Genomic DNA, 27,081 nt, shown 5'->3' with positions numbered 1-27,081 from the left:
TCACCTAATAAAGATCTCTTACTACAGACTCCTAGGAGCTCTGTAGTAAAGGTCTCTCATAGCAGGCAGCTGTCTCTGTCCCAATGTGACATGAAGGCGCAGCCGCTTAGCCGGGAAGAACGCCTTGCTGCAGGCTAATGCCTCAGCCGGCGCAGTTCAGACCCGTGCGACGTTCACGGAGAGCGGGAATACCAGAGTTACAAGTGTAATCAAGGTATGGACGCCTCCGGTCTATCATGAACGTAGCAATACCCAGGGCTCTGAGCGCAGCCCACCACTCACTGAGTGTGTTGTTGAGCAGCCGCATGAGACCAGTAAAGAGGTGTTATGGCACCACCGTGTGGTACCAGTCAGAGATTACACCTTTCAGACTCAGATGAGTACTGTAATGGATGGGTCTCATGGCAAGCGGCAGTCTCAGTCAGACAATGACGTGATGACGCAATCGCTATCCGGGGAGAGCGCGCCGTCTCAGGTTAATGCCTCAGACAGCGCAGTTCAGAACCGTGCTGCGTTCACGGAGGGCCGGATTACTGGAGTTACGGGCGTAACTAACGTATCAAGGCCTCCGATTCACGAACCAGCTGATGTTTCCTCTCCCTTTTCGAGGGGGCCCCCCTGGGCTATTCCACCAACTCAGTGCTGGGGAATAGCGGCGGCAAGGGCCATAGAGGAATACAGGTCCTTCCTACTGGACGTAAAAGAGCTTCGTGCACGTCCGCTTTCTCTGCATTGCTGGCAGTGGCAACGAAGCTGTACCCTCTCACGCTGGCTAGAACAGACGTTAGAGAAGGGTTATGCCCTCCAATTCCATCGGACCCCACCCCCGTTTCGGGGAGTGGTGGAAACGGTGATGAAAACGCCCGGACAAAGTAGCCGCTCTGATATCAGAGATCACGGAACTTTTGGCGAAGGAGGCGGTCACAGTAGTTCCCCGAGAGCAAAGGAACAAAGGGCTCTATTCGCCCTATTTCCTAGTGCCCAAAAAGACGGGGGGAGTGAGGCCGATTTTGGATTTACGCATTCTCAACGAGAGCATAACCAAACGGCCCTTCCGAATGCTGACGACAAAACGTCTACTGGAATGTGTCCAGAAGGGAGACTTTTGTACAAGCATAGACCTAAAGGACGCGTACTTTCATGTGCCGATTCAATTTCGCCACAGAAAGTTTCTGCGGTTCGCCTTTCAAGGGGTGGCGTACGAGTTCACGAGGATGCCGTTTGGGTACGCCCTGGCACCTCGAACGTTTTCCAAATGTGTGGAGGCGGCATTGGAACCGCTGCGTCGTCAAGGGATAAGGATATTAGCCTACCTAGACGACCTGCTGGTTCTCGCCCGTCAGCAGAGCTGGCGTTCACGCACACGACACAGACAGTGATTCATCTCACGCGTCTGGGGTTCGCTGTGAATTGGAAAAAGAGCGCACCCTGGCCCAGTCATCAGATTGTCTACCTGGGACTACAGCTAGACACTGTAATGATGAGGGCGCGAATTTCGGACCCTCGAAGGGCAGCATTGGTACTAGCCCTGAGGAAGTGTCGTCCGAATCACACAGTAACGGCGCTATCGATCATGTCACTTTTGGGTCTCATGTCGGCAGCCCACTCTGTGGTACCGCTGGGGCTTCTGCACATGCGCAGAACACAGCGGTGGTTCGCCCAACTAAGACTAGACCCAGTGCGTCAACGTCATCGGTTGGTGGTGGTTCCTCTCTCGCTAAGAGCAGACCTGGACTATTGGAGGAACCCGTGCGTTCTCACGCACGGAGTCCCGATGGGCAAGGTGTCATCCTACATTCCAGTGTATACAGATGCCTGTCTAACTGGATGGGGAGGGACATGTCAGTCTCAAGCGATAGGTGGTGCATGGCCTCAATCAGGTCGGCACATAAACCTCTTGGAGTTGGAAACGGTTCGACTGGTTTTGAACCACTTCGCGTCTACCCTTCGGGGTCGCGATGTGTTGGTTTGGTCAGACAACCGGACCACAGTAGCTCACATAAATCGCCAGGGAGGGGTCAGGTCTCCTGCCCTCCACAGGGCGGCAGAGGAATTGTGGCTGTGGGCTCACAAGCACCTTCGCTCGTTGAGAGCAGCGCACATTCCGGGCTACTTGAACGTAGGGGCAGATCTCATGTCAAGAGGGGGTCCTCGAGACGACGAGTGGTGTCTGCACCCAGACATTGTTCTCCAAATTTGGAAACAATTCGGGAGAGCCGAGGTGGATCTGTTCGCGTCACGTGTGAACGCGCAGTGTCCCCTATGGTTCTCCCTGAGACAACAGGACGAGCCGCCATTGGGAAGAGACGCGTTCGCGCACTGCCCGTGGCCGAAAGTTCTCCTGTATGCATTCCCTCCGCTGTCTTGCATTCTCCCACTGCTAGCCAGGGTGAGATCAGAGGAGCTAACAGTGATACTGATAGCGCCCGATCGCCCGGGGGCTCCGTGGTTTGCAGAGATGAGTCAGATGTTGATTGTGCCACCTTGGACAATTCCACATCGACGAGACGCGTTGAGCCAGGCGGGAGGCGCGATAGGGCAGTGGCCCATAATCGGCCAACCACTGAAGGCTTGGTTCCTGAACGGGACAGGTTGAGGCGCCGTGGGTTATCTGATGCAGTGATCAGAACCATACAGAGCGCTAGGGCCAGTTCCACTTCCAGGATGTACACAAGCAGATGGAATGTTTTCTCACAGTGGTGTAACACACAGGACGTAGACCCCATGAGCTGTCAGGTAGAGAGTGTGCTCTCATTCCTGCAGTTTATGTTTGATAAGCAGAAATCGCCCGCCACCATTCGAGTGTTTGCAGCGGCAATTTCAGCTGGTCATGAAGGGTTTAACGGGAAAAACCTGTTCAGTCACCCATTAGTGAAACGTTTCTTATTGGGAACGCGACGGCTTAGGCCAATGCCTAGAGCTACGCTGCCCCGATGGGATTTGGCTTTGGTTCTCGAAGCGCTATGTAAGTCGCCGTTCGAGCCATTGAATCAAATACCCCTCAAAATGCTGTCTATCAAGACGGCGCTGTTGCTCGCCTTGACTACCGCTAAGCGAGTCAGTGATTTGAGTGCACTGTCGACGAGACCCGACTGCCTTGCCATTAATGGCGATTTGAGCAGAGCGGTGTTACGTCCTAACCCGGCATTTGTGCCGAAGGTTATTAACAGTGCATATAGATCACAGACCGTGGAATTGTGGGCTTTTTTATCCCCCTCCTCATGGGGAGAGGAGTGAGAAAAAGCTTCATTGTCTGTGCCCAGTACGCGCTTTGGCGTGTTACGTTGAGCGCACAGCAGCGATTAGGTCATCGCCTCAGCTGTTTGTGTGTCACGGTGCGGCTGCATTGGGTAGACCACTTTCTAAACAGCGTTTGTCTCATTGGCTTTGTGAAGGCATTGAGACGGCGTACGAGGCGGCGGGGCAACAACCGCCTCAGGGTATTAAAGCGCATTCCACTCGTGGAGTAGCAGCTTCTACTGCCCTCTTCAGAGGTACAGAGGTAGTGGATATTTGTAGAGCGGCGTCTTGGTCGTCACCGTCTCCTTTTATTCGCTTCTATCTGTTGGATATGTCTTCTAACTCTTTGGCTCGATCTGTACTCAGCGTGGCTGAGGGAGATCTTGAGAAAGTAACAGAGAAAGAAAGCAGGATTGTGACCATGTTCATAAATCCGCTTGTATTAGAAGGAACATATTAGGGCACGTTTTTTCCAACTCTTTAGCTCGGTCGGCATTCAGCAGAGCTGAAAGGCGATTTTGAGCTAGAAAGAAGAGGACAGAGCAGGACCTGGGACAGGTTCCAATCAGGTCCGCCTTGGTTAGGAAAGCGTGTTATGTCAGGAATAGGCTTTTCAACTTTCAAGCTCGATTGCACTCAGCATAGCTGAAGGAGAATCTTGAGCTAGAGGAAAGAGAAGCAGGACGATAGACAGGTCTCTATCAGGTCCGCTTTGGATGAAAGGCTATCTGTGGCATGTCTCTTGACTCAGGGTCAGTACATAGAGACATGTATTGAACTGACAGAATGTGAGGTCATCTATCTGATTCAGATAGTATGACCTTTATATTTTGTTCCTGCCTACTAATCTATGGATTCATAGAGTGAGTAAGGCGGTCTATTGGACACTTAATGTAGAATGACTGATGTCATTCCATTAGTGGACGATAGTGTTATCACAGAATATTGAGGCACGGCTATCTGTTGGTACAGATTAGCACGGCGTCTATTCTGATGATCTGCCCACTAGCCATTGGCATTGCCATTTGAGCTAGATGGGGCGGGTCTATAACCAATGACGCGGTATATTGTGACGCCCAAGGGGTTTTTAGTCACAGTACGGCGGGAATTGGTTGCAGCCATTGCTGGGCTTGACATTTTCATTTTTTAATGGGAAGTGTTAGGCTCGGCAGGGAGTACATTTTGGAGCGTTTCGCTCCGCCTTAAACCACTAGGAGCATAGCTCCCCTATGGGGCGGAGCTCCACGATATAGAACGACTAGTTACCGGAGTGTAACTCCAGTTCTATGAGTGGAGCGGAGCCCCATAGACTTAAGGCCCTACCGATCCTCTCTAGTCTCGCTGAAGATAATATCTCGGGAGGCAGATTGATGGAACGGGGTTCCTTATATAGGGACACCTGTACTCCTATTGGCTGTAGGTGTGTGCATAAATTTGCTTCAGGCTGTTCTGCCCTAGGGCAGAGGGTAAACCACTAGGAGCATAGCTCCCCTATGGGGCTCCGCTCCACTCATAGAACTGGAGTTACACTCCGGTAACTAGTCGGTCATAGAAAGGTACTTTGCGCTTTTGGAGAGCTAGGTGGTTGGCTCTTAAAAGAGCCTTTGGGGGTTGAGTAGTCAAGTTGAAGTCGCAGTAGTGAATTTACTTGGCTTTGACTGCCTTCTCTGTCTTCTTGGGGAGTAGCACTGCCTGGATGTTGGGCAACACACCACCCTGAGCGATGGTCACACCGCCGAGCAGTTTGTTCAGCTCCTCGTCGTTACGGACGGCCAGCTGCAGGTGACGGGGATGATACGAGTCTTCTTGTTGTCACGGGCAGCGTTGCCGGCCAACTCCAGGATCTCAGCAGTCAGGTACTCGAGCACGGCGGCCAGGTAGACTGGTGCGCCAGCGCCCACACGCTCGGCGTAGTTGCCTTTGCGCAGCAGCCTGTGCACACGGCCCACGGGGAACTGGAGACCAGCACGGGATGAACGGGTCTTTGCCTTCGCCCTGGCCTTGCCTCCGGTTTTGCCTCTTCCGCTCATATTGGTAGCTTGAGAAAGTCACAGAAAGTCTGAATGAGCCGCTCGCCACTTCGAGAGCCGTACATATACCTCGCCACAAGAGGCAACGATTGGCCACCGGGCCGGTGTGGCCTTATCCAATTGGAGCGAGGGACAGACGGACGGACAGACAGCTCTAAGCCGGTTCCCACCCACAGGCAGCGAGTGAGAGGCTACTTTGTTTCCTCCGACTTTGTTACTTTGTGTCATTTCGCGTGAGCGCTAAAATGAAATCCTCACATTATTTCTCTCCAAATGGGAAACAAACAGCTGGTGAGGGTGCACTCTTGAGTTTGAAATCGAAGCCACTATAGTATTGTTATTGTTGTTACATGGCACTTGTAACACATCACAGCAGCCTGCCTCTGAACGGGAATAGCCCAGTGGCTCATATATAAAAATGGCTGGTGAGGGTGCACTCGTGAGGTCGAATTTCTAAGCCATTTTGGCCCTCTATTATATGCCTCTCCCTTCGCACACACCCAGAGTGGGACAATGTTGTGTGCGTAAAAAGTAGCCTAGTGTGCGTAATTTCTTTTTCACGACAGGTAGTACATGGAAATCAATGCGCTTTCTATGGAAAGAGGTGGGTGGCTCTTAACCCTTGTGCTTTGCTGGAAAAAAATGACATCCATTATGTTACGGGTCAAATTGACCCGCACAGTTTAAACACACTCAAGACAGTCAAAGAATTAAGTAAAAACAGAAACAACTTTATTTTGTCTTATCAGACATTTCAGAAAGAAGAAATACAATACTTTTTATTTTTTTAAACAATATTTAAGAACTATTTGTTAAACATATTTCCTTTCTCACAAACAAGATTTTTCAGTTTCCCCAAGTAGGTTTTTTCCCCCTATTGGTCCATATTATCCCTTCAGTCTTTCTCTCTACATGTTGAACACAATGTGTGTGTGTGCTTTCTGCAGATGTATTTATTGCATTCTACACAAGTGGTGCTTGTTTTACTGTCTTGTCGAGGGGGGCAGAGCTGGCATCTTTTCCGTTTCTTGCCACTGCCTGTATCCACTGGATCCATTTCTGGTTGATTGGAGGCATGTGTTGATGGTCCAGCTTGAATTTTCTGGACGGCAGATGCAGCTGCTGTCGACCGAGGAGGCCGGACTCTCCTCTGGATCTTGGGAGTGATGAGAGCTTTGCCGAGCTCCTCTAGGAAAAGCCGTCGGGTACAATTTGCCACCATTCCATTGCTGGTTGATTTCAGTCCACAGGACATAGGCATTGTAAGCAGACACATCCACAATGTTGTAGAAAATCACCAAAGGCCAGCGGGCAGTCATGCGCTGACAACTATATGTTGCTGTGACTTTATCCAAATTGTCAACTCCTCCTTTGGTGGAATTGTAGTCCAGTATTATTTGTGGCTTGATGTCCTCTCTTGCACTCAGCGATGCATCTTTGTGCATTGTGCTCATTACAAGAACATTCTTGTTCTTCTTTGGGCAGTATGAAACAACAGTTGCATTTTTCAGAGAAAGCAAATTTAGAGGAATGCACAGTTCTGCCCTGCATTTTCAGAAGCTCACTGGGAAGTTCAGGTTTGTTTTTTTCTGATTGTTCCAACCATGGTCAGCTTTCTCTTCTGTAGTTCAACACCAAGGCGGTAGGATGTGAAGAAGTTGTCACACGTGATGTTATGACCTTGCAGCCCTTCACTCATGTCCAGCACCACCCGCATCCCCCTGGTTTTTCTCAGGCACTCTGCCGGGTGGCTTCCCCAGTGTAAACTTGCATATTCCATGCATAGCTTGATGTGGCATCACATGCTGCCCATATTTTGATGCCATATTTTGCAGGCTTGTTTGGCATATACTGTCTGAAGGGACAACGTCCTCTGAATGGAACAAGGCGTTCATCAACTGTAACATGAGGACTGGGATTGTACAGTAACGGTAGAATTTCCACCCATTTATCCCATACATCTCTGATTGCAGCTAGTTTGTCTCTTTCACGCTCGACCCGGTCTGGTATCACGGTTATCAAAGCGAATCACCCGAGAAATTATGTGGAATTCTTGTAGAGACATTGTTGCCCGAAATATTGGCCTTCCATTCTCTTCATTCCACAGGCTGGCCGTTGCTTCTCCGTTTGACCGGTAGACTCCAGCTAATATGAGCAATCCAATGTATGCATGCAAGTCAATCCGATCCAGTGGCTTCCAGTTCTCTTGAAACACACGGCTCCCCTCCAAGTTGGTCATGTCCAGAACAATCTTCTCTATTGCTTGGGGTAAAAAGAGCTCAAAAGCTGATTGTATGTCATGGACTCGAGTGACAGCAAATCGTGTAGGTCCTGGAACCATTTTTATTACATTGGAAGCTGAGAGTCTACCTTGACCTCGTTGTGGTGACGGTGACCATTCAATATGACCATCTTTAGACTTCCATGTCTTCTCTTCTCTTGATGATGCTTGTTGCATGCTCTGTCTCTCATCTGATGTAGGGGATGGTACGGCAGACTCCTCCTCTGAATCCTCTTCAATGAAGACAAAATCTGGATCATCAACAGCATTGTCCTCTATCTCTGAAATATCCTCTGTCTCTGAAACCTCTTCTTCTTTTTCACTGTCACAGTCCAGAATTTGTGATAAGACTTCATTGATTGAAAATCTTTTGGAGCTCATTTTTGAGTGTCTGTGTCAGGGACCTGCTGCTCTCACACTGAGGAGAAGCTTGGGAAAGCCCTTTTAACCCAAACACAATTCTAAAAGTGCAACCAGGACCAGTCAAAACAAAATACATCAAAGACACTTTTTTGTTTTGCACCTGTGCAAATATATATACACATGAAAGCCTCCGGGTCAAAATGACCCACAACATCATGTTTGTATACAAAATGTACACAGACATTCCACAACACATCAGTGTGTCCACATTTTGCAGTTAGGTTCATGACCCTAAATGAGGAAAAGTCATGTAATTTCATGGCGAAAAAGAGTGGTTAACTAGTATTTTAGACAACGCAAAAGTGGAAACGGGTCAAATTGACCCACAACATAAGAGGAGGGTGGCTCTTAAAAGAGCCTTTTGTGGTACAACATGTGTCGAGTAGAACACTGTTTGTAATAGGTTTACTTCTTCTTGGGGGCTGCCTTCTTGGCCTTGGCTGCCTTGGGCTTGGCTGCCTTTGTAGCCTTCTTGGGGCTCTTGGCTGCCTTTTTGGGTGTAGCGGGCTTCTTGGCCTTCTTGGGGCTCTTGGCGGCCTTTTTGGGTGTAGCGGGCTTCTTGGCCTTCTTGGGGGACTTCTTTGCAGTGACGGCCTTCTTGGCTGCTACCTTCTTGGGCTTCTTAGCCGCGGCTGGCTTCTTGGCGGCCACCTTCTTTACTTTGGGGACTGTGGCTTTCTTGGCGGGCTTCTTCGCCTCGACAGCTTTCTTGTTGAGCTTGAAGGAGCCGGATGCACCGGTGCCCTTGGTCTGGACCAGGGTGCCCTTGGTGACGAGGCTCTTGACTGCGATCTTGACGCGGGAGTTGTTCTTCTCCACGTCGTAGCCGCCTGCCGCCAGCGTCTTCTTGAGCGCGGCCAGGGACACGCCGCTCCTCTCCTTGGAAGCGGTCACAGCCTTGACGATGAGCTCGCCTACGCTGGGTCCCGCTTTCTTGGCCTTGGCTGCTGCCTTCTTCTTGGGTGCCTTGGCCGGTGCGGCGGCGGCGGGTGCTGGTGCGACTTCTGCCATGTCTGTCTGTCGTTTGGTCCGGTACACACACACACACACACACACAGGTCTGCGAGGAGTAGTTTCCTGTAGATGCTGTTCTGCGCTATTGAAGCTCCACACTGAGCAGGGGGCTGGCCTTAACCGCGACATGAGAACCATGTAGACTCAAGCCACCCAGCTCGGCTTCTCTGGGCTGGCCAAATGCTCTTTCACTTGTGTTTTCTGTTCGCCTATATCGGCACAAAAGTCACCGACGGAGCCGTGTTTTTGCTCCAAAAGCGAACGGCCCAGCGAGCAGACTTGTCTCCGTTCAGAATAAAGTCATGTGGGCCGCGCATTTTGTTGCGACTCGCTCAAAACCTCACCGTTGGACTGTCGGGTGGAGCGGTGCGCACTGGTTTTCCTGTGCTATTTGTCTCCTAAATGGCCTAAAAGTGCATCCGATTGCGAGCAGCACTTGTTGTGTAGTGAGCCGAGATGTCTGGCAAGGGAATCAAATGGTTTGGTGTCCCCTGATGTGGTCCAGGGTGTTTTAAAGAAGTGCTCTTTTGGGGACCTTAAAACACATGCACCTGTGAGGCCTGGCTGAGACGAGTGTTGTACTTCAAGTTTCAAGTTGTATTCGTCGTATGTACAGGATCCACATGGTATAAACTGTCGTACGACATGCTTACTTGCACTGTGTGTGTATTAGTACTTTTTGTGCACTGGCAGTGTGTGTGTTGTTGTTGTATTTGTAGCCTACTATTTCTACACAGTGAGATTGTGTGTTGTCTTCCCCTCCCTTCTGGTAGGTAGGTAGGTAGGTAGGTAGGTAGGTAGGTAGTTAGGTTGGCTGTATCTACTAATATATTGTTCACCTGCTTGACTCCGCAGCGTGACTCGGCTCGGTCTTGGTGTCTGTGGGTCTTGGTGTCTGTGGGTCTTGGTGTCTGTGGGTCTTGGTGTCTGTGGGTCTTGGTGTCTGTGGGTCTTGGTGTCTGGCTGGCGCTATGGAGGCTGGCGCCCCATGGGCTATGGCGCGTTGATATAGGCCTAGATAGAGGGAGTCTCTATCTCTCTCTCACTCTCTCTCTCAGTCTCTCTCTCTCTATCACACTCACTCATTCACTCACTCACTCCTTCAGTCACTCATTCACTCCTTCACTCACTCACTCACTCCTTCAGTCACTCCTTCACTCACTCACTCTCTCTCTCTCTCTCATTCTCTCTCTCTCTCTCTATCTCTCATTCTCTCTCTCTCTGAGTGGGACAAGGGCTGCATATGTGGTTGGACTGGGAGAAGAATCCCAGCAGGTGCATGTGGGTCAGAAGGCTGATTGCGGCCTCTTTTCTTTTCCCTGTTGTATAGGCTATCCCCAAGGTAGTCATTGGAATCCACTACTGCTCCAACGACTATCTCACTCACTCACTCCTTCACTGTGTTATACTGTGACTTGGCCTACAGACACATTCATATCCCCACTTTGTCACGTGGAAGCCACTGCCTTTTATCCTGTTGCCTCGTGAGTGTAGTAGGAAGGAAAATACACTACGTGACTCAAATGTACTACACTTCACATGGACATTGAGTCATGTAGCAGACGCTCTTATCCAGAGCCAAAGGGCTACGTTCATATATATATATATATAATTATATACATATATATATATATATAAATTATATACATTCATATTATTCACCACCTTTTTATTCTTGCCATTATCATTCTCATCGTTAGGGTATAGTCCAATGATGGAGCATCCATTCACTCCATCCGTGTCCTACCGATTCAGGAAGTCAACTCAAAATGACTATCCGCTCATTAGACGACAAAAGGCATTTCTTTCCAATCAAACCCAACAGACTGCCTTTTTGATTCATTTATTTACACCCTTTGTCAAATGGTGCCATTTTACATTGCCTTCACCTGGAATGGAGCCCGACAAACATGGGTTACTATTCAGCGCGCAAAGACACCAAAAAAGGCGCGCTAAACCCTACGCTGGAACGGGCAGGGGAAATGATACAATGTAGCCGCTCTCCGAGCCGGCGCGCGCCGCCCATTAAACAATGATACAATGTAACCGCGGTCGTACAATGTAACGCAGCCTACCTACGCATTCATTCGGTGGCGATGGAATTGCTTTTTTTACTGACAGAGTGGGTGGCTCTTAAAAGAGCCTTTGGGTTAGTAGAGCAGTCCAAATGCGCTGTTTACTTGGAACTGGTGTACTTGGTTACGGCCTTGGTGCCCTCGGACACGGCGTGTTTGGCAAGTTCACCGGGGAGCAGCAGGCGCACTGCGGTCTGGATCTCCCTGGAGGTGATGGTAGAACGCTTGTTGTAGTGGGCCAGGCGAGATGACTCTCCGGCGATACGCTCGAAGATGTCGTTCACGAAGGAGTTCATGATTCCCATGGCCTTGGAGGAGATGCCGGTGTCGGGGTGGACCTGCTTCAGGACTTTGTACACGTAGATGGCGTAACTCTCCTTCCTGGACTTTCTGCGCTTCTTGCCGCCCTTCCCTGCGGTCTTGGTGACGGCTTTCTTGGAGCCCTTCTTGGGCGCTGACTTTGCTGGCTCGGGCATGATGATGTCTCGTTGTTCCTCAGAAACGAATGAGGGGGTGAAGGGCGCTTACCCGTCTTATGAAGAGGAAGCTAAGCAAAGTCAGCGGCCGTAGACACTCCCCTGCTCCCTCCCTCCCTCCCTCCTCTCTATAGCCTATGCTCTGTGACCGATGGGGAATTGTGTGTTTCAAAAGGGGGGCTTTAATAGGTGTCCAAATGGCACGATTGTTGTGCCAAATAATGCTGGTGATAGAATTGCCCACTTTGGCACCGTCAGACATAGGGCTCCCATTTTGGACTGTGTGTGTGTGTGCGCGCTGTCCCCCTCTTTTCGAGCCACGTCTACCGACTCGTGGTGGCTTTATGTTGTCCAAATTCCACTATTGCTTGACCCAAAATAATAACGTTCTTACACTTTGCCACTGTCAGATATAGGCCTCCCTCTGTGCACTAAAACTGGACGAGACATTAGAATCCTCTAATTAATACTCCATGTCCACTCGAAGTGGCTCATACTTTCTTACTAAATAGCATACAATTTTATATATATATATATATATATATATAACACTATATGGAATGGGCCCATTTGAAGCGGATGTGGGTGGCTCTTAAAAGAGCCTTTGGGTTCGAGTCGGGGTGTTGAGGTTCCGAAGAGAGTGGGTTTAACCGCCGAAACCGTACAGGGTGCGTCCCTGACGTTTCAGAGCGTAGACCACGTCCATGGCGGTAACGGTCTTCCTCTTGGCGTGCTCGGTGTAGGTGACTGCGTCACGGATAATTGTCACTTACCTGTACTTACTGGCTGCCAGCCCTCGGTGGAGTATATCGAGGAACAGAGGGTGCCTTTTAGGATAAGGACTAACAAGGTTTTGACTAGGTGGGATACAGCTACGACCGGAAGTGACTTTTCCCTAGCAGGTTAGGCTAATTAGGCTAGAGTGCAGATACTTGACATGTACAGTACAACAACAAATCACAGAGGGCCTGTTACCACAGCCTATAGGCTTGAACATCATAATATAACAATATATAATAATACTCATACATAATAATCGAAAATCACCTTTGACTACAGTGACATTGGTAGTAAGTAGGCTACAGTATAATGGATAGCTACCCAACTGGGACAGAAAGTGGAAATGGAAGGGGGACACGCAGTGAGCAAAACTCCTAACGACATAAAAACACAGACACTTCAGTGGAACGCACAGGGCAAGACGGGAAGGAAGACGTGGAGAAGGACTATTGAAGAGGAGATGAAGAACACCGGAAGCATCGAGTGAAGAAATGGGCCCGGAACAGGGTTAGGCCGAGATGCACTGTTGACGCCCTATGCTTCATTTAGGACCTCAAAGAAATGAGTCAACTCCTATAGGGACTATTTTCACCGCCACCTGCTGGACCAGAGGTCATGTGGCCAACACTCTGCTTGAGATCATTAAGAGCTATAAGGAGTCCATCAACTACCTGGTCAGTCAAGTCATATAGGGGGGATTTCATGGCCACCTGCTGGAGCAGAAGTAATGTTTGCCAACACTGGCCTTAAAATCATTAGGAGCTATAAGGAGTCCATCAACTAACTGGTCAGTCAAGTCATATAGGGAGGGATTTCATGGCCACCTGCTGGAGCACAAGTAATGTTTGCCAACACTGGCCTTAAAATCATTAGGAGCTATAAGGAATAAATCAACTCATCATTCAAGTCATGTAGGGAGGGATCTTAGCACCACCTGCTGGATCAGAAGTACCCTTCACCGTAGGCACAAGAGAGCCATCATCTCTCAACCGGTGCAATTTCCATAAGTATGTGGTAATAAAACAAACAACGACCGCTCATCATATAGGCAGTGGTTTCAAAACTCTAAGCGCGTGTTCAAGTAGAGCACACCAAATCATACATGTACTTGTTCATCACACTGAATCAGTGTTTAATCTAGAAATACATGCCTCGCGTTGCAATACGTGTTCTGGTAATGTCATTGCTTTCCACAATGCAATGCTCACATCACTTTCCGTGTGATATTGTTGTTCATTTGTTCAAATGTATTTGACTATGACTTAATCCGACTGCTCTGAATTCATAATCACCTCACGGTTTGGTGTTAACCTACCGATTTTCAACTGCTTTGCCTACTGCAGATTAGGAACGCTGTCATGAAAATGTATGCTTGGGAAGTCTAAAATGAGGGTAACTCCCCTTAAGGTAAATGTCTGTGTTCTGAGTGGCAAAAAAAATACTGATTTTGTAATGCCATTTAGATATGTGCATACAGCCTGTCCTTAGGCAAACGCATTTAGAAGGGAAAGAAGTGGAACCAATGAATACTTTTCTTGCCTTGGGGTTGAAGCTCCATTGTATCTCTCGTAAGTAATGGGTCTGCCCACAGAGATCCTATACTAGTTAGTGTTGTAGTTCCTATTTCTACGGTTTTGCCTACCTGCAGCAATCAGGATTTACCTGCAGTGTTGATTGCGAATCCGTAATTTCTCATCTCATAATAACAGATGTTTTGCAAACCGTTGATGTTTAAATACATGGATTCCCGGTGTCCGGATACCTTTTCTCTTAAGGGATCTGATTGAGTGAATCCAAAGTAAAAATGTGAACATTTTTCTGACTTGGTCTAAATACATAATAGGATGAATCATTCAGGTAAAATAACACAATGTCTATTTGAGTTGAATCAACATAATATAATCCTTTTTTACCTCTATCATCTTTACTCTATGTATTGGACCACATCTAAACAACTTACTCAAGCTTATCTACGCATAAAAACAAGCTAAAAGATCTACTCAATAATATGACGTGTGCTTTTGTTGACTGTAATAGCTTGAGTACATTCCACAAAGTCATTTTTTTTACAAATCAAATCAAATCAAATCAAATTTTATTGGTCACATGCGCCGAATACAACAAGTGCAGACATTACAGTGAAATGCTTACTTACAGCCCTTAACCAACAGTGCGTTTATTTTAAACAAAAAAAGTAAGAATAAAACAACAACAAAAAAAAGTGTTGAGAAAAACAAAGAGCAGAAGTAAAATAAAGTGACAGTAGGGAGGCTATATATACAGGGGGGTAACGGTGCAGAGTCAATGTGCGGGGGCACCGGCTAGTTGAGGTAGTTGAGGTAATATGTACATGTGGGTAGAGTTAAAGTGACTATGCATAAATACTTAACAGAGTAGCAGCAGCGTAAAAAGGATGGGGTGGGGGGGCAGTGCAAATAGTCCGGGTAGCCATGATTAGCTGTTCAGGAGTCTTATGGCTTGTGGGTAGAAGCTGTTGAGAAGTCTTTTGGACCTAGACTTGGCACTCCGGTACCGCTTGCCGTGCGGTAGCAGAGAGAACAGTCTATGACTAGGGTGGCTGGAGTCTTTGACAATTTTGAGGGCCTTCCTCTGACACCGCCTGGTATAGAGGTCTTGGATGGCAGGGAGCTTTGCCCCAGTGATGTACTGGGCCGTACGCACTACCCTCTGTAGTGCCTTGCGGTCAGAGGCCAAGCAGTTGCCATACCAGGCGGTGATGCAACCAGTCAGGATGCTCTCGATGGTGCAGCTGTAGAATTTTTTGAGGATCTGAGGACCCATGCCAAATCTTTTTAGTCTCCTGAGGGGGAATAGGCTTTGTCGTGCCCTCTTCACGACTGTCTTGGTGTGCTTGGACCATGATAGTTCGTTGGTGGTGTGGACACCAAGGAACTTGAAGCTCTCAACCTGTTCCACTACAGCCCCGTCGATGAGAATGGGGGCGTGCTCAGTCCTCTTTTTTTCCTGTAGTCCACAATCATCTCCTTTGTCTTGGTCACGTTGAGGGAGAGGTTGTTGTCCTGGCACCACACGGCCAGATCTCTGACCTCCTCCCTATAGGCTGTCTCATCGTTGTCGGTGATCAGGCCTACCACTGTTGTGTCGTCGGCAAACTTAATGATGGTGTTGGAGTCGTGCCTGGCCATGCAGTCATGGGTGAACAGAGAGTACAGGAGGGGACTGAGCACGCACCCCTGAGGGGCCCCCGTGTTGAGGATCAGTGTGGCAGATGTGTTGTTACCTACCCTTACCACCTGGGGGTGTATCTAAAGACACGTTTGTTGTGGTGATGCACTTTTTCTTTGACGTTGAACTTGCATTGAACAGACAAATCCATTTCGTTACAACCCTTTTGTAGTATGATTTAGGAATATTTGTGGATGATCCTAATGTCTATGCTTGAATAGTGATTGGTTGTTGGTGAAATATTGTTGAGAACCCATCGTTTCCTGCCCTTTTTTCACTATTGAGCAATGTTGAAACATTTGTTTTGCTATTGGATTCATAATGGTGACCTGGGACAAGTAATTAGTGAAAACCAGAGTTCAGCAGTTGCCATTAAAGCGATCGAACCAAGTCATCCTAATAGGCTAGTATTAGCCTAAAGCAGGGTTTCCCAAACTCGGGGCACGTTTTGGGAGTTTTTGCCCTAGCACTACACAGCTGCTTCAAATAATCAACTCATCATCATGAAGCTGGAGTATTAGAATCAGCTGTGGAGTGCTAGGGCAAAACGCAAAACGCGCACCCCTTGGGGGACCCCCAGGACCGCGTTTGGGAAACGCTGGCCGAAAGGGAATCACCATGATGTGCAGTACCCACATTTAACCACAAGATGGCCTCCGTGCTCCACTGTAAAGTTTTGGCCTCTGCATGAGTCTCTCAGCAGCACTGCAACATGGGACTTTCAAAGTAAGTTGGCATGCAATGTTTTTTCTGGACTGCATGCAAGGCTATTATTACACACAACTAATAGTGTCAATTATTCATCTGAACACAATTCTTGTTACTATTCGGCCTATATTATCACTCGTTTCTTTTTCCCCTCCTTTGTAAAGCATTTTACTGTGCTACTATAGTTCAAAGGAAGTGGATGATGCCAGATGGTTGTGTATATACACACAAACAAACATTGAAGCTAGACTTCAGGCAACTAAAAGGTGCAATACGTAGCTTTTAGACGTGTTAGTGAACAACATACATGGTGGCTAATGTAGAGGTGCGTGTATACATGGAACAATTGTGCCTTTTTGATGGAAAAATGGAGGTGGCTCTTAAAAGAGCCTTTGGGGGATTTTCGAGTTCAGGTCATCCTCATTTATGCGCGCTCTCCGCGAATACGGCGGGCCAGCTGGATGTCCTTGGGCATGATGGTCACCCGCTTGGCGTGGATGGCGCACAGGTTGGTGTCCTCGAACAGGCCGACCAGGTAAGCCTCGCTAGCCTCCTGCAGGGCCATCACGGCGGAGCTCTGGAAGCGCAGGTCGGTCTTGAAGTCCTGGGCGATTTCTCGCACCAGGCGCTGGAAGGGCAGCTTGCGGATGAGTAGCTCAGTGGACTTCTGGTAACGACGGATCTCTCTCAGAGCCACGGTGCCGGGCCTGTAACGGTGAGGCTTCTTCACACCGCCGGTGGCCGGGGCACTCTTGCGAGCAGCCTTAGTGGCGAGCTGCTTCCTGGGGGCTTTGCCACCGGTGGATTTGCGAGCGGTTTGCTTGGTTCTGGCCATGGCGCTGGGAGTATAGCCTCGAAATGCCTATGTGAAGTTTATAAAGCCGGCAGTGGCGGCTGCTGATTGGACACCATCTCCCCACCACCCCGATTGGCCCGTTGCGCAGGCCTCCTCCGTTGGCCATTGGACGCGAGGCCCGGCCTCTCCAAAATTCAAACTCCCGGTGCGCGCGCAATAGGACGCCGCCGGTCCTTTACGCGCAATAATAGTCGCCAAAGTCAAGAGTGACATCTTATAGGCACGTGTAATCTAATGCTAGCCTGCTATGGCAAACGAGGCCTAGTAGGTGTAGTTGTTCATGCAAGGCCTCATGTGGGCACAGAATGTCGAAATAGTTGTGTATACACCCACTCAATGTATTGCGGTCATAGAAAGGTACTTTGCGCTTTTGGAGAGCTAGGTGGTTGGCTCTTAAAAGAGCCTTTGGGGGTTGAGTAGTCAAGTTGAAGTCGCAGTAGCGAATTTACTTGGCTTTGACTGCCTTCTCTGTCTTCTTGGGGAGTAGCACTGCCTGGATGTTGGGCAACACACCACCCTGAGCGATGGTCACACCGCCGAGCAGTTTGTTCAGCTCCTCGTCGTTACGGACGGCCAGCTGCAGGTGACGGGGGATGATACGAGTCTTCTTGTTGTCACGGGCAGCGTTGCCGGCCAACTCCAGGATCTCAGCAGTCAGGTACTCGAGCACGGCGGCCAGGTAGACTGGTGCGCCAGCGCCCACACGCTCGGCGTAGTTGCCTTTGCGCAGCAGCCTGTGCACACGGCCCACGGGGAACTGGAGACCAGCACGGGATGAACGGGTCTTTGCCTTCGCCCTGGCCTTGCCTCCGGTTTTGCCTCTTCCGCTCATATTGGTAGCTTGAGAAAGTCACAGAAAGTCTGAATGAGCCGCTCGCCACTTCGAGAGCCGTACATATACCTCGCCACAAGAGGCAACGATTGGCCACCGGGCCGGTGTGGCCTTATCCAATTGGAGCGAGGGACAGACGGACGGACAGACAGCTCTAAGCCGGTTCCCACCCACAGGCAGCGAGTGAGAGGCTACTTTGTTTCCCTCCGACTTTGTTACTTTGTGTCATTTCGCGTGAGCGCCAAAATGAAATCCTCACATTATTTCTCTCCAAATGGGAAACAAACAGCTGGTGAGGGTGCACTCTTGAGTTTGAAATCGAAGCCACTATAGTATTGTTATTGTTGTTACATGGCACTTGTAACACATCACAGCAGCCTGCCTCTGAACGGGAATAGCCCAGTGGCTCATATATAAAAATGGCTGGTGAGGGTGCACTCGTGAGGTCGAATTTCTAAGCCATTTTGGCCCTCTATTATATGCCTCTCCCTTCGCACACACCCAGAGTGGGACAATGTTGTGTGCGTAAAAGTAGCCTAGTGTGCGTAATTTCTTTTTCACGACAGGTAGTACATGGAAATCAATGCGCTTTCTATGGAAAGAGGTGGGTGGCTCTTAAAAGAGCCTTTTGTGGTACAACATGTGTCGAGTAGAACACTGTTTGTAATAGGTTTACTTCTTCTTGGGGGCTGCCTTCTTGGCCTTGGCTGCCTTGGGCTTGGCTGCCTTTGTAGCCTTCTTGGGGCTCTTGGCTGCCTTTTTGGGTGTAGCGGGCTTCTTGGCCTTCTTGGGGCTCTTGGCGGCCTTTTTGGGTGTAGCGGGCTTCTTGGCCTTCTTGGGGGACTTCTTTGCAGTGACGGCCTTCTTGGCTGCTACCTTCTTGGGCTTCTTAGCCGCGGCTGGCTTCTTGGCGGCCACCTTCTTTACTTTGGGGACTGTGGCTTTCTTGGCGGGCTTCTTCGCCTCGACAGCTTTCTTGTTGAGCTTGAAGGAGCCGGATGCACCGGTGCCCTTGGTCTGGACCAGGGTGCCCTTGGTGACGAGGCTCTTGACTGCGATCTTGACGCGGGAGTTGTTCTTCTCCACGTCGTAGCCGCCTGCCGCCAGCGTCTTCTTGAGCGCGGCCAGGGACACGCCGCTCCTCTCCTTGGAAGCGGTCACAGCCTTGACGATGAGCTCGCCTACGCTGGGTCCCGCTTTCTTGGCCTTGGCTGCTGCCTTCTTCTTGGGTGCCTTGGCCGGTGCGGCGGCGGCGGGTGCTGGTGCGACTTCTGCCATGTCTGTCTGTCGTTTGGTCCGGTACACACACACACACACACACACACCGGTCTGCGAGGAGTAGTTTCCTGTAGATGCTGTTCTGCGCTATTGAAGCTCCACACTGAGCAGGGGGCTGGCCTTAACCGCGACATGAGAACCATGTAGACTCAAGCCACCCAGCTCGGCTTCTCTGGGCTGGCCAAATGCTCTTTCACTTGTGTTTTCTGTTCGCCTATATCGGCACAAAAGTCACCGACGGAGCCGTGTTTTTGCTCCAAAGCGAACGGCCCAGCGAGCAGACTTGTCTCCGTTCAGAATAAAGTCATGTGGGCCGCGCATTTTGTTGCGACTCGCTCAAAACCTCACCGTTGGACTGTCGGGTGGAGCGGTGCGCACTGGTTTTCCTGTGCTATTTGTCTCCTAAATGGCCTAAAAGTGCATCCGATTGCGAGCAGCACTTGTTGTGTAGTGAGCCGAGATGTCTGGCAAGGGAATCAAATGGTTTGGTGTCCCCTGATGTGGTCCAGGGTGTTTTAAAGAAGTGCTCTTTTGGGGACCTTAAAACACATGCACCTGTGAGGCCTGGCTGAGACGAGTGTTGTACTTCAAGTTTCAAGTTGTATTCGTCGTATGTACAGGATCCACATGGTATAAACTGTCGTACGACATGCTTACTTGCACTGTGTGTGTATTAGTACTTTTTGTGCACTGGCAGTGTGTGTGTTGTTGTTGTATTTGTAGCCTACTATTTCTACACAGTGAGATTGTGTGTTGTCTTCCCCTCCCTTCTGGTAGGTAGGTAGGTAGGTAGGTAGGTAGGTAGGTAGTTAGGTTGGCTGTATCTACTAATATATTGTTCACCTGCTTGACTCCGCAGCGTGACTCGGCTCGGTCTTGGTGTCTGTGGGTCTTGGTGTCTGTGGGTCTTGGTGTCTGTGGGTCTTGGTGTCTGTGGGTCTTGGTGTCTGTGGGTCTTGGTGTCTGTGGGTCTTGGTGTCTGGCTGGCGCTATGGAGGCTGGCGCCCCATGGGCTATGGCGCGTTGATATAGGCCTAGATAGAGGGAGTCTCTATCTCTCTCTCACTCTCTCACTCTCTCTCTCAGTCTCTCTCTCTCTATCACACTCACTCATTCACTCACTCACTCCTTCAGTCACTCATTCACTCCTTCACTCACTCACTCACTCCTTCAGTCACTCCTTCACTCACTCACTCTCTCTCTCTCTCTCATTCTCTCTCTCTCTCTCTATCTCTCATTCTCTCTCTCTCTCTCTCTGAGTGGGACAAGGGCTGCATATGTGGTTGGACTGGGAGAAGAATCCCAGCAGGTGCATGTGGGTCAGAAGGCTGATTGCGGCCTCTTTTCTTTTCCCTGTTGTATAGGCTATCCCCAAGGTAGTCATTGGAATCCACTACTGCTCCAACGACTATCTCACTCACTCACTCCTTCACTGTGTTATACTGTGACTTGGCCTACAGACACATTCATATCCCCACTTTGTCACGTGGAAGCCACTGCCTTTTATCCTGTTGCCTCGTGAGTGTAGTAGGAAGGAAAATACACTACACTTCACATGGACATTGAGTCATGTAGCAGACGCTCTTATCCAGAGCCAAAAGGGCTACGTTCATATATATATATATATATATATAATTATATACATATATATATATATATATATATATAATTATATACATTCATATTATTCACCACCTTTTTATTCTTGCCATTATCATTCTCATCGTTAGGGTATAGTCCAATGATGGAGCATCCATTCACTCCATCCGTGTCCTACCGATTCAGGAAGTCAACTCAAAATGACTATCCGCTCATTAGACGACAAAAGGCATTTCTTTCCAATCAAACCCAACAGACTGCCTTTTTGATTCATTTATTTACACCCTTTGTCAAATGGTGCCATTTTACATTGCCTTCACCTGGAATGGAGCCCGACAAACATGGGTTACTATTCAGCGCGCAAAGACACCAAAAAAGGCGCGCTAAACCCCTACGCTGGAACGGGCAGGGGAAATGATACAATGTAGCCGCTCTCCGAGCCGGCGCGCGCCGCCCATTAAACAATGATACAATGTAACCGCGGTCGTACAATGTAACGCAGCCTACCTACGCATTCATTCGGTGGCGATGGAATTGCTTTTTTTACTGACAGAGTGGGTGGCTCTTAAAAGAGCCTTTGGGTTAGTAGAGCAGTCCAAATGCGCTGTTTACTTGGAACTGGTGTACTTGGTTACGGCCTTGGTGCCCTCGGACACGGCGTGTTTGGCAAGTTCACCGGGGAGCAGCAGGCGCACTGCGGTCTGGATCTCCCTGGAGGTGATGGTAGAACGCTTGTTGTAGTGGGCCAGGCGAGATGACTCTCCGGCGATACGCTCGAAGATGTCGTTCACGAAGGAGTTCATGATTCCCATGGCCTTGGAGGAGATGCCGGTGTCGGGGTGGACCTGCTTCAGGACTTTGTACACGTAGATGGCGTAACTCTCCTTCCTGGACTTTCTGCGCTTCTTGCCGCCCTTCCCTGCGGTCTTGGTGACGGCTTTCTTGGAGCCCTTCTTGGGCGCTGACTTTGCTGGCTCGGGCATGATGATGTCTCGTCGTTTCTCAGAAACGAATGAGGGGGTGAAGGGCGCTTACCCGTCTTATGAAGAGGAAGCTAAGCAAAGTCAGCGGCCGTAGACACTCCCCTGCTCCCTCCCTCCCTCCCTCCTCTCTATAGCCTATGCTCTGTGACCGATGGGGAATTGTGTGTTTCAAAAGGGGGCTTTAATAGGTGTCCAAATGGCACGATTGTTGTGCCAAATAATGCTGGTGATAGAATTGCCCACTTTGGCACCGTCAGACATAGGGCTCCCATTTTGGACTGTGTGTGTGTGTGCGCGCTGTCCCCCTCTTTTCGAGCCACGTCTACCGACTCGTGGTGGCTTTATGTTGTCCAAATTCCACTATTGCTTGACCCAAAATAATAACGTTCTTACACTTTGCCACTGTCAGATATAGGCCTCCCTCTGTGCACTAAAACTGGACGAGACATTAGAATCCTCTAATTAATACTCCATGTCCACTCGAAGTGGCTCATACTTTCTTACTAAATAGCATACAATTTTATATATATATATATATATATATAACACTATATGGAATGGGCCCATTTGAAGCGGATGTGGGTGGCTCTTAAAAGAGCCTTTGGGTTCGAGTCGGGGTGTTGAGGTTCCGAAGAGAGTGGGTTTAACCGCCGAAACCGTACAGGGTGCGTCCCTGACGTTTCAGAGCGTAGACCACGTCCATGGCGGTAACGGTCTTCCTCTTGGCGTGCTCGGTGTAGGTGACTGCGTCACGGATAATTGTCACTTACCTGTACTTACTGGCTGCCAGCCCTCGGTGGAGTATATCGAGGAACAGAGGGTGCCTTTTAGGATAAGGACTAACAAGGTTTTGACTAGGTGGGATACAGCTACGACCGGAAGTGACTTTTCCCTAGCAGGTTAGGCTAATTAGGCTAGAGTGCAGATACTTGACATGTACAGTACAACAACAAATCACAGAGGGCCTGTTACCACAGCCTATAGGCTTGAACATCATAATATAACAATATATAATAATACTCATACATAATAATCGAAAATCACCTTTGACTACAGTGACATTGGTAGTAAGTAGGCTACAGTATAATGGATAGCTACCCAACTGGGACAGAAAGTGGAAATGGAAGGGGGACACGCAGTGAGCAAAACTCCTAACGACATAAAAACACAGACACTTCAGTGGAACGCACAGGGCAAGACGGGAAGGAAGACGTGGAGAAGGACTATTGAAGAGGAGATGAAGAACACCGGAAGCATCGAGTGAAGAAATGGGCCCGGAACAGGGTTAGGCCGAGATGCACTGTTGACGCCCTATGCTTCATTTAGGACCTCAAAGAAATGAGTCAACTCCTATAGGGACTATTTTCACCGCCACCTGCTGGACCAGAGGTCATGTGGCCAACACTCTGCTTGAGATCATTAAGAGCTATAAGGAGTCCATCAACTACCTGGTCAGTCAAGTCATATAGGGGGGATTTCATGGCCACCTGCTGGAGCAGAAGTAATGTTTGCCAACACTGGCCTTAAAATCATTAGGAGCTATAAGGAGTCCATCAACTAACTGGTCAGTCAAGTCATATAGGGAGGGATTTCATGGCCACCTGCTGGAGCACAAGTAATGTTTGCCAACACTGGCCTTAAAATCATTAGGAGCTATAAGGAATAAATCAACTCATCATTCAAGTCATATAGGGAGGGATCTTAGCACCACCTGCTGGATCAGAAGTACCCTTCACCGTAGGCACAAGAGAGCCATCATCTCTCAACCGGTGCAATTTCCATAAGTATGTGGTAATAAAACAAACAACGACCGCTCATCATATAGGCAGTGGTTTCAAAACTCTAAGCGCGTGTTCAAGTAGAGCACACCAAATCATACATGTACTTGTTCATCACACTGAATCAGTGTTTAATCTAGAAATACATGCCTCGCGTTGCAATACGTGTTCTGGTAATGTCATTGCTTTCCACAATGCAATGCTCACATCACTTTCCGTGTGATATTGTTGTTCATTTGTTCAAATGTATTTGACTATGACTTAATCCGACTGCTCTGAATTCATAATCACCTCACGGTTTGGTGTTAACCTACCGATTTTCAACTGCTTTGCCTACTGCAGATTAGGAACGCTGTCATGAAAATGTATGCTTGGGAAGTCTAAAATGAGGGTAACTCCCCTTAAGGTAAATGTCTGTGTTCTGAGTGGCAAAAAAAATACTGATTTTTGTAATGCCATTTAGATATGTGCATACAGCCTGTCCTTAGGCAAACGCATTTAGAAGGGAAAGAAGTGGAACCAATGAATACTTTTCTTGCCTTGGGGTTGAAGCTCCATTGTATCTCTCGTAAGTAATGGGTCTGCCCACAGAGATCCTATACTAGTTAGTGTTGTAGTTCCTATTTCTACGGTTTTGCCTACCTGCAGCAATCAGGATTTACCTGCAGTGTTGATTGCGAATCCGTAATTTCTCATCTCATAATAACAGATGTTTTGCAAACCGTTGATGTTTAAATACATGGATTCCCGGTGTCCGGATACCTTTTCTCTTAAGGGATCTGATTGAGTGAATCCAAAGTAAAAATGTGAACATTTTTCTGACTTGGTCTAAATACATAATAGGATGAATCATTCAGGTAAAATAACACAATGTCTATTTGAGTTGAATCAACATAATATAATCATTTTTTACCTCTATCATCTTTACTCTATGTATTGGACCACATCTAAACAACTTACTCAAGCTTATCTACGCATAAAAACAAGCTAAAAGATCTACTCAATAATATGACGTGTGCTTTTGTTGACTGTAATAGCTTGAGTACATTCCACAAAGTCATTTTTTTTACAGTGTATCTAAAGACACGTTTGTTGTGGTGATGCACTTTTTCTTTGACGTTGAACTTGCATTGAACAGACAAATCCATTTCGTTACAACCCTTTTGTAGTATGATTTAGGAATATTTGTGGATGATCCTAATGTCTATGCTTGAATAGTGATTGGTTGTTGGTGAAATATTGTTGAGAACCCATCGTTTCCTGCCCTTTTTTCACTATTGAGCAATGTTGAAACATTTGTTTTGCTATTGGATTCATAATGGTGACCTGGGACAAGTAATTAGTGAAAACCAGAGTTCAGCAGTTGCCATTAAAGCGATCGAACCAAGTCATCCTAATAGGCTAGTATTAGCCTAAAGCAGGGTTTCCCAAACTCGGGGCACGTTTTGGGAGTTTTTGCCCTAGCACTACACAGCTGCTTCAAATAATCAACTCATCATCATGAAGCTGGAGTATTAGAATCAGCTGTGGAGTGCTAGGGCAAAACGCAAAACGCGCACCCCTTGGGGACCCCAGGACCGCGTTTGGGAAACGCTGGCCGAAAGGGAATCACCATGATGTGCAGTACCCACATTTAACCACAAGATGGCCTCCGTGCTCCACTGTAAAGTTTTGGCCTCTGCATGAGTCTCTCAGCAGCACTGCAACATGGGACTTTCAAAGTAAGTTGGCATGCAATGTTTTTTCTGGACTGCATGCAAGGCTATTATTACACACAACTAATAGTGTCAATTATTCATCTGAACACAATTCTTGTTACTATTCGGCCTATATTATCACTCGTTTCTTTTTCCCCTCCTTTGTAAAGCATTTTACTGTGCTACTATAGTTCAAAGGAAGTGGATGATGCCAGATGGTTGTGTATATACACACAAACAAACATTGAAGCTAGACTTCAGGCAACTAAAAGGTGCAATACGTAGCTTTTAGACGTGTTAGTGAACAACATACATGGTGGCTAATGTAGAGGTGCGTGTATACATGGAACAATTGTGCCTTTTTGATGGAAAAATGGAGGTGGCTCTTAAAAGAGCCTTTGGGGGATTTTCGAGTTCAGGTCATCCTCATTTATGCGCGCTCTCCGCGAATACGGCGGGCCAGCTGGATGTCCTTGGGCATGATGGTCACCCGCTTGGCGTGGATGGCGCACAGGTTGGTGTCCTCGAACAGGCCGACCAGGTAAGCCTCGCTAGCCTCCTGCAGGGCCATCACGGCGGAGCTCTGGAAGCGCAGGTCGGTCTTGAAGTCCTGGGCGATTTCTCGCACCAGGCGCTGGAAGGGCAGCTTGCGGATGAGTAGCTCAGTGGACTTCTGGTAACGACGGATCTCTCTCAGAGCCACGGTGCCGGGCCTGTAACGGTGAGGCTTCTTCACACCGCCGGTGGCCGGGGCACTCTTGCGAGCAGCCTTAGTGGCGAGCTGCTTCCTGGGGGCTTTGCCACCGGTGGATTTGCGAGCGGTTTGCTTGGTTCTGGCCATGGCGCTGGGAGTATAGCCTCGAAATGCCTATGTGAAGTTTATAAAGCCGGCAGTGGCGGCTGCTGATTGGACACCATCTCCCCACCACCCCGATTGGCCCGTTGCGCAGGCCTCCTCCGTTGGCCATTGGACGCGAGGCCCGGCCTCTCCAAAATTCAAACTCCCGGTGCGCGCGCAATAGGACGCCGCCGGCCCTTTACGCGCAATAATAGTCGCCAAAGTCAAGAGTGACATCTTATAGGCACGTGTAATCTAATGCTAGCCTGCTATGGCAAACGAGGCCTAGTAGGTGTAGTTGTTCATGCAAGGCCTCATGTGGGCACAGAATGTCGAAATAGTTGTGTATACACCCACTCAATGTATTGCGGTCATAGAAAGGTACTTTGCGCTTTTGGAGAGCTAGGTGGTTGGCTCTTAAAAGAGCCTTTGGGGGTTGAGTAGTCAAGTTGAAGTCGCAGTAGCGAATTTACTTGGCTTTGACTGCCTTCTCTGTCTTCTTGGGGAGTAGCACTGCCTGGATGTTGGGCAACACACCACCCTGAGCGATGGTCACACCGCCGAGCAGTTTGTTCAGCTCCTCGTCGTTACGGACGGCCAGCTGCAGGTGACGGGGGATGATACGAGTCTTCTTGTTGTCACGGGCAGCGTTGCCGGCCAACTCCAGGATCTCAGCAGTCAGGTACTCGAGCACGGCGGCCAGGTAGACTGGTGCGCCAGCGCCCACACGCTCGGCGTAGTTGCCTTTGCGCAGCAGCCTGTGCACACGGCCCACGGGGAACTGGAGACCAGCACGGGATGAACGGGTCTTTGCCTTCGCCCTGGCCTTGCCTCCGGTTTTGCCTCTTCCGCTCATATTGGTAGCTTGAGAAAGTCACAGAAAGTCTGAATGAGCCGCTCGCCACTTCGAGAGCCGTACATATACCTCGCCACAAGAGGCAACGATTGGCCACCGGGCCGGTGTGGCCTTATCCAATTGGAGCGAG

The 27,081-nt window shown here is 48.8% G+C and overlaps 7 protein-coding genes across 7 annotated transcripts; all 7 read right to left on the bottom strand.

Annotated features, from left to right (window-relative positions):
* Positions 1 to 4,863: 4,863 nt before the first annotated feature.
* On the bottom strand, positions 4,864 to 5,400 carry LOC121558498 (histone H2A). Its single transcript, XM_041871868.2, is given in 2 exon segments — positions 4,864 to 5,033; positions 5,036 to 5,400. Coding segments are annotated over 2 exon segments (384 nt in total). The 5' UTR covers positions 5,271 to 5,400; the 3' UTR covers positions 4,864 to 4,884.
* A 2,979-nt stretch (positions 5,401 to 8,379) lies between these two features.
* Positions 8,380 to 9,010, bottom strand: LOC121558465 (histone H1-like). The gene has a single exon (XM_045215133.1). The coding sequence runs from the start codon at positions 8,983 to 8,985 to the stop codon at positions 8,380 to 8,382; it is 606 nt and encodes a 201-aa protein (XP_045071068.1). The 5' UTR covers positions 8,986 to 9,010.
* Positions 9,011 to 10,966: 1,956 nt separating this feature from the next.
* On the bottom strand, positions 10,967 to 11,552 carry LOC121558504 (histone H2B). Its single transcript, XM_041871873.2, has one exon. The coding sequence runs from the start codon at positions 11,537 to 11,539 to the stop codon at positions 11,165 to 11,167; it is 375 nt and encodes a 124-aa protein (XP_041727807.1). The 5' UTR covers positions 11,540 to 11,552; the 3' UTR covers positions 10,967 to 11,164.
* Positions 11,553 to 17,371: 5,819 nt separating this feature from the next.
* Positions 17,372 to 18,052, bottom strand: LOC121558468 (histone H2A). The gene has a single exon (XM_041871842.2). It carries the CDS (start codon positions 17,920 to 17,922, stop codon positions 17,536 to 17,538), a length of 387 nt encoding a protein of 128 aa, XP_041727776.2. The 5' UTR covers positions 17,923 to 18,052; the 3' UTR covers positions 17,372 to 17,535.
* Positions 18,053 to 18,339: 287 nt separating this feature from the next.
* Positions 18,340 to 19,225, bottom strand: LOC121558488 (histone H1-like). The gene has a single exon (XM_041871859.2). It carries the CDS (start codon positions 19,198 to 19,200, stop codon positions 18,595 to 18,597), a length of 606 nt encoding a protein of 201 aa, XP_041727793.2. The 5' UTR covers positions 19,201 to 19,225; the 3' UTR covers positions 18,340 to 18,594.
* Positions 19,226 to 21,055: 1,830 nt separating this feature from the next.
* LOC121558495 (histone H2B) lies at positions 21,056 to 21,791 on the bottom strand. Its single transcript, XM_041871865.2, has one exon. The coding sequence runs from the start codon at positions 21,780 to 21,782 to the stop codon at positions 21,408 to 21,410; it is 375 nt and encodes a 124-aa protein (XP_041727799.2). The 5' UTR covers positions 21,783 to 21,791; the 3' UTR covers positions 21,056 to 21,407.
* A 4,609-nt stretch (positions 21,792 to 26,400) lies between these two features.
* LOC121558476 (histone H2A) lies at positions 26,401 to 27,081 on the bottom strand. The gene has a single exon (XM_041871848.2). The coding sequence runs from the start codon at positions 26,949 to 26,951 to the stop codon at positions 26,565 to 26,567; it is 387 nt and encodes a 128-aa protein (XP_041727782.1). The 5' UTR covers positions 26,952 to 27,081; the 3' UTR covers positions 26,401 to 26,564.

Source organism: Coregonus clupeaformis, unplaced genomic scaffold (genome assembly GCF_020615455.1).
Source record: "Coregonus clupeaformis isolate EN_2021a unplaced genomic scaffold, ASM2061545v1 scaf0376, whole genome shotgun sequence".
Taxonomy (NCBI): domain Eukaryota; kingdom Metazoa; phylum Chordata; class Actinopteri; order Salmoniformes; family Salmonidae; genus Coregonus; species Coregonus clupeaformis.
This window is presented reverse-complemented; position numbering and strand designations above follow the sequence as displayed.

Bases quoted from the DNA above. Each gene is read 5' to 3' on its own strand.
- LOC121558495 (XM_041871865.2), bottom strand. From the start codon at position 21,782: ATGCCCGAGCCAGCAAAGTCAGCGCCCAAGAAGGGCTCCAAGAAAGCC.
- LOC121558488 (XM_041871859.2), bottom strand. From the start codon at position 19,200: ATGGCAGAAGTCGCACCAGCACCCGCCGCCGCCGCACCGGCCAAGGCA.
- LOC121558465 (XM_045215133.1), bottom strand. From the start codon at position 8,985: ATGGCAGAAGTCGCACCAGCACCCGCCGCCGCCGCACCGGCCAAGGCA.
- LOC121558504 (XM_041871873.2), bottom strand. From the start codon at position 11,539: ATGCCCGAGCCAGCAAAGTCAGCGCCCAAGAAGGGCTCCAAGAAAGCC.
- LOC121558476 (XM_041871848.2), bottom strand. From the start codon at position 26,951: ATGAGCGGAAGAGGCAAAACCGGAGGCAAGGCCAGGGCGAAGGCAAAG.
- LOC121558468 (XM_041871842.2), bottom strand. From the start codon at position 17,922: ATGAGCGGAAGAGGCAAAACCGGAGGCAAGGCCAGGGCGAAGGCAAAG.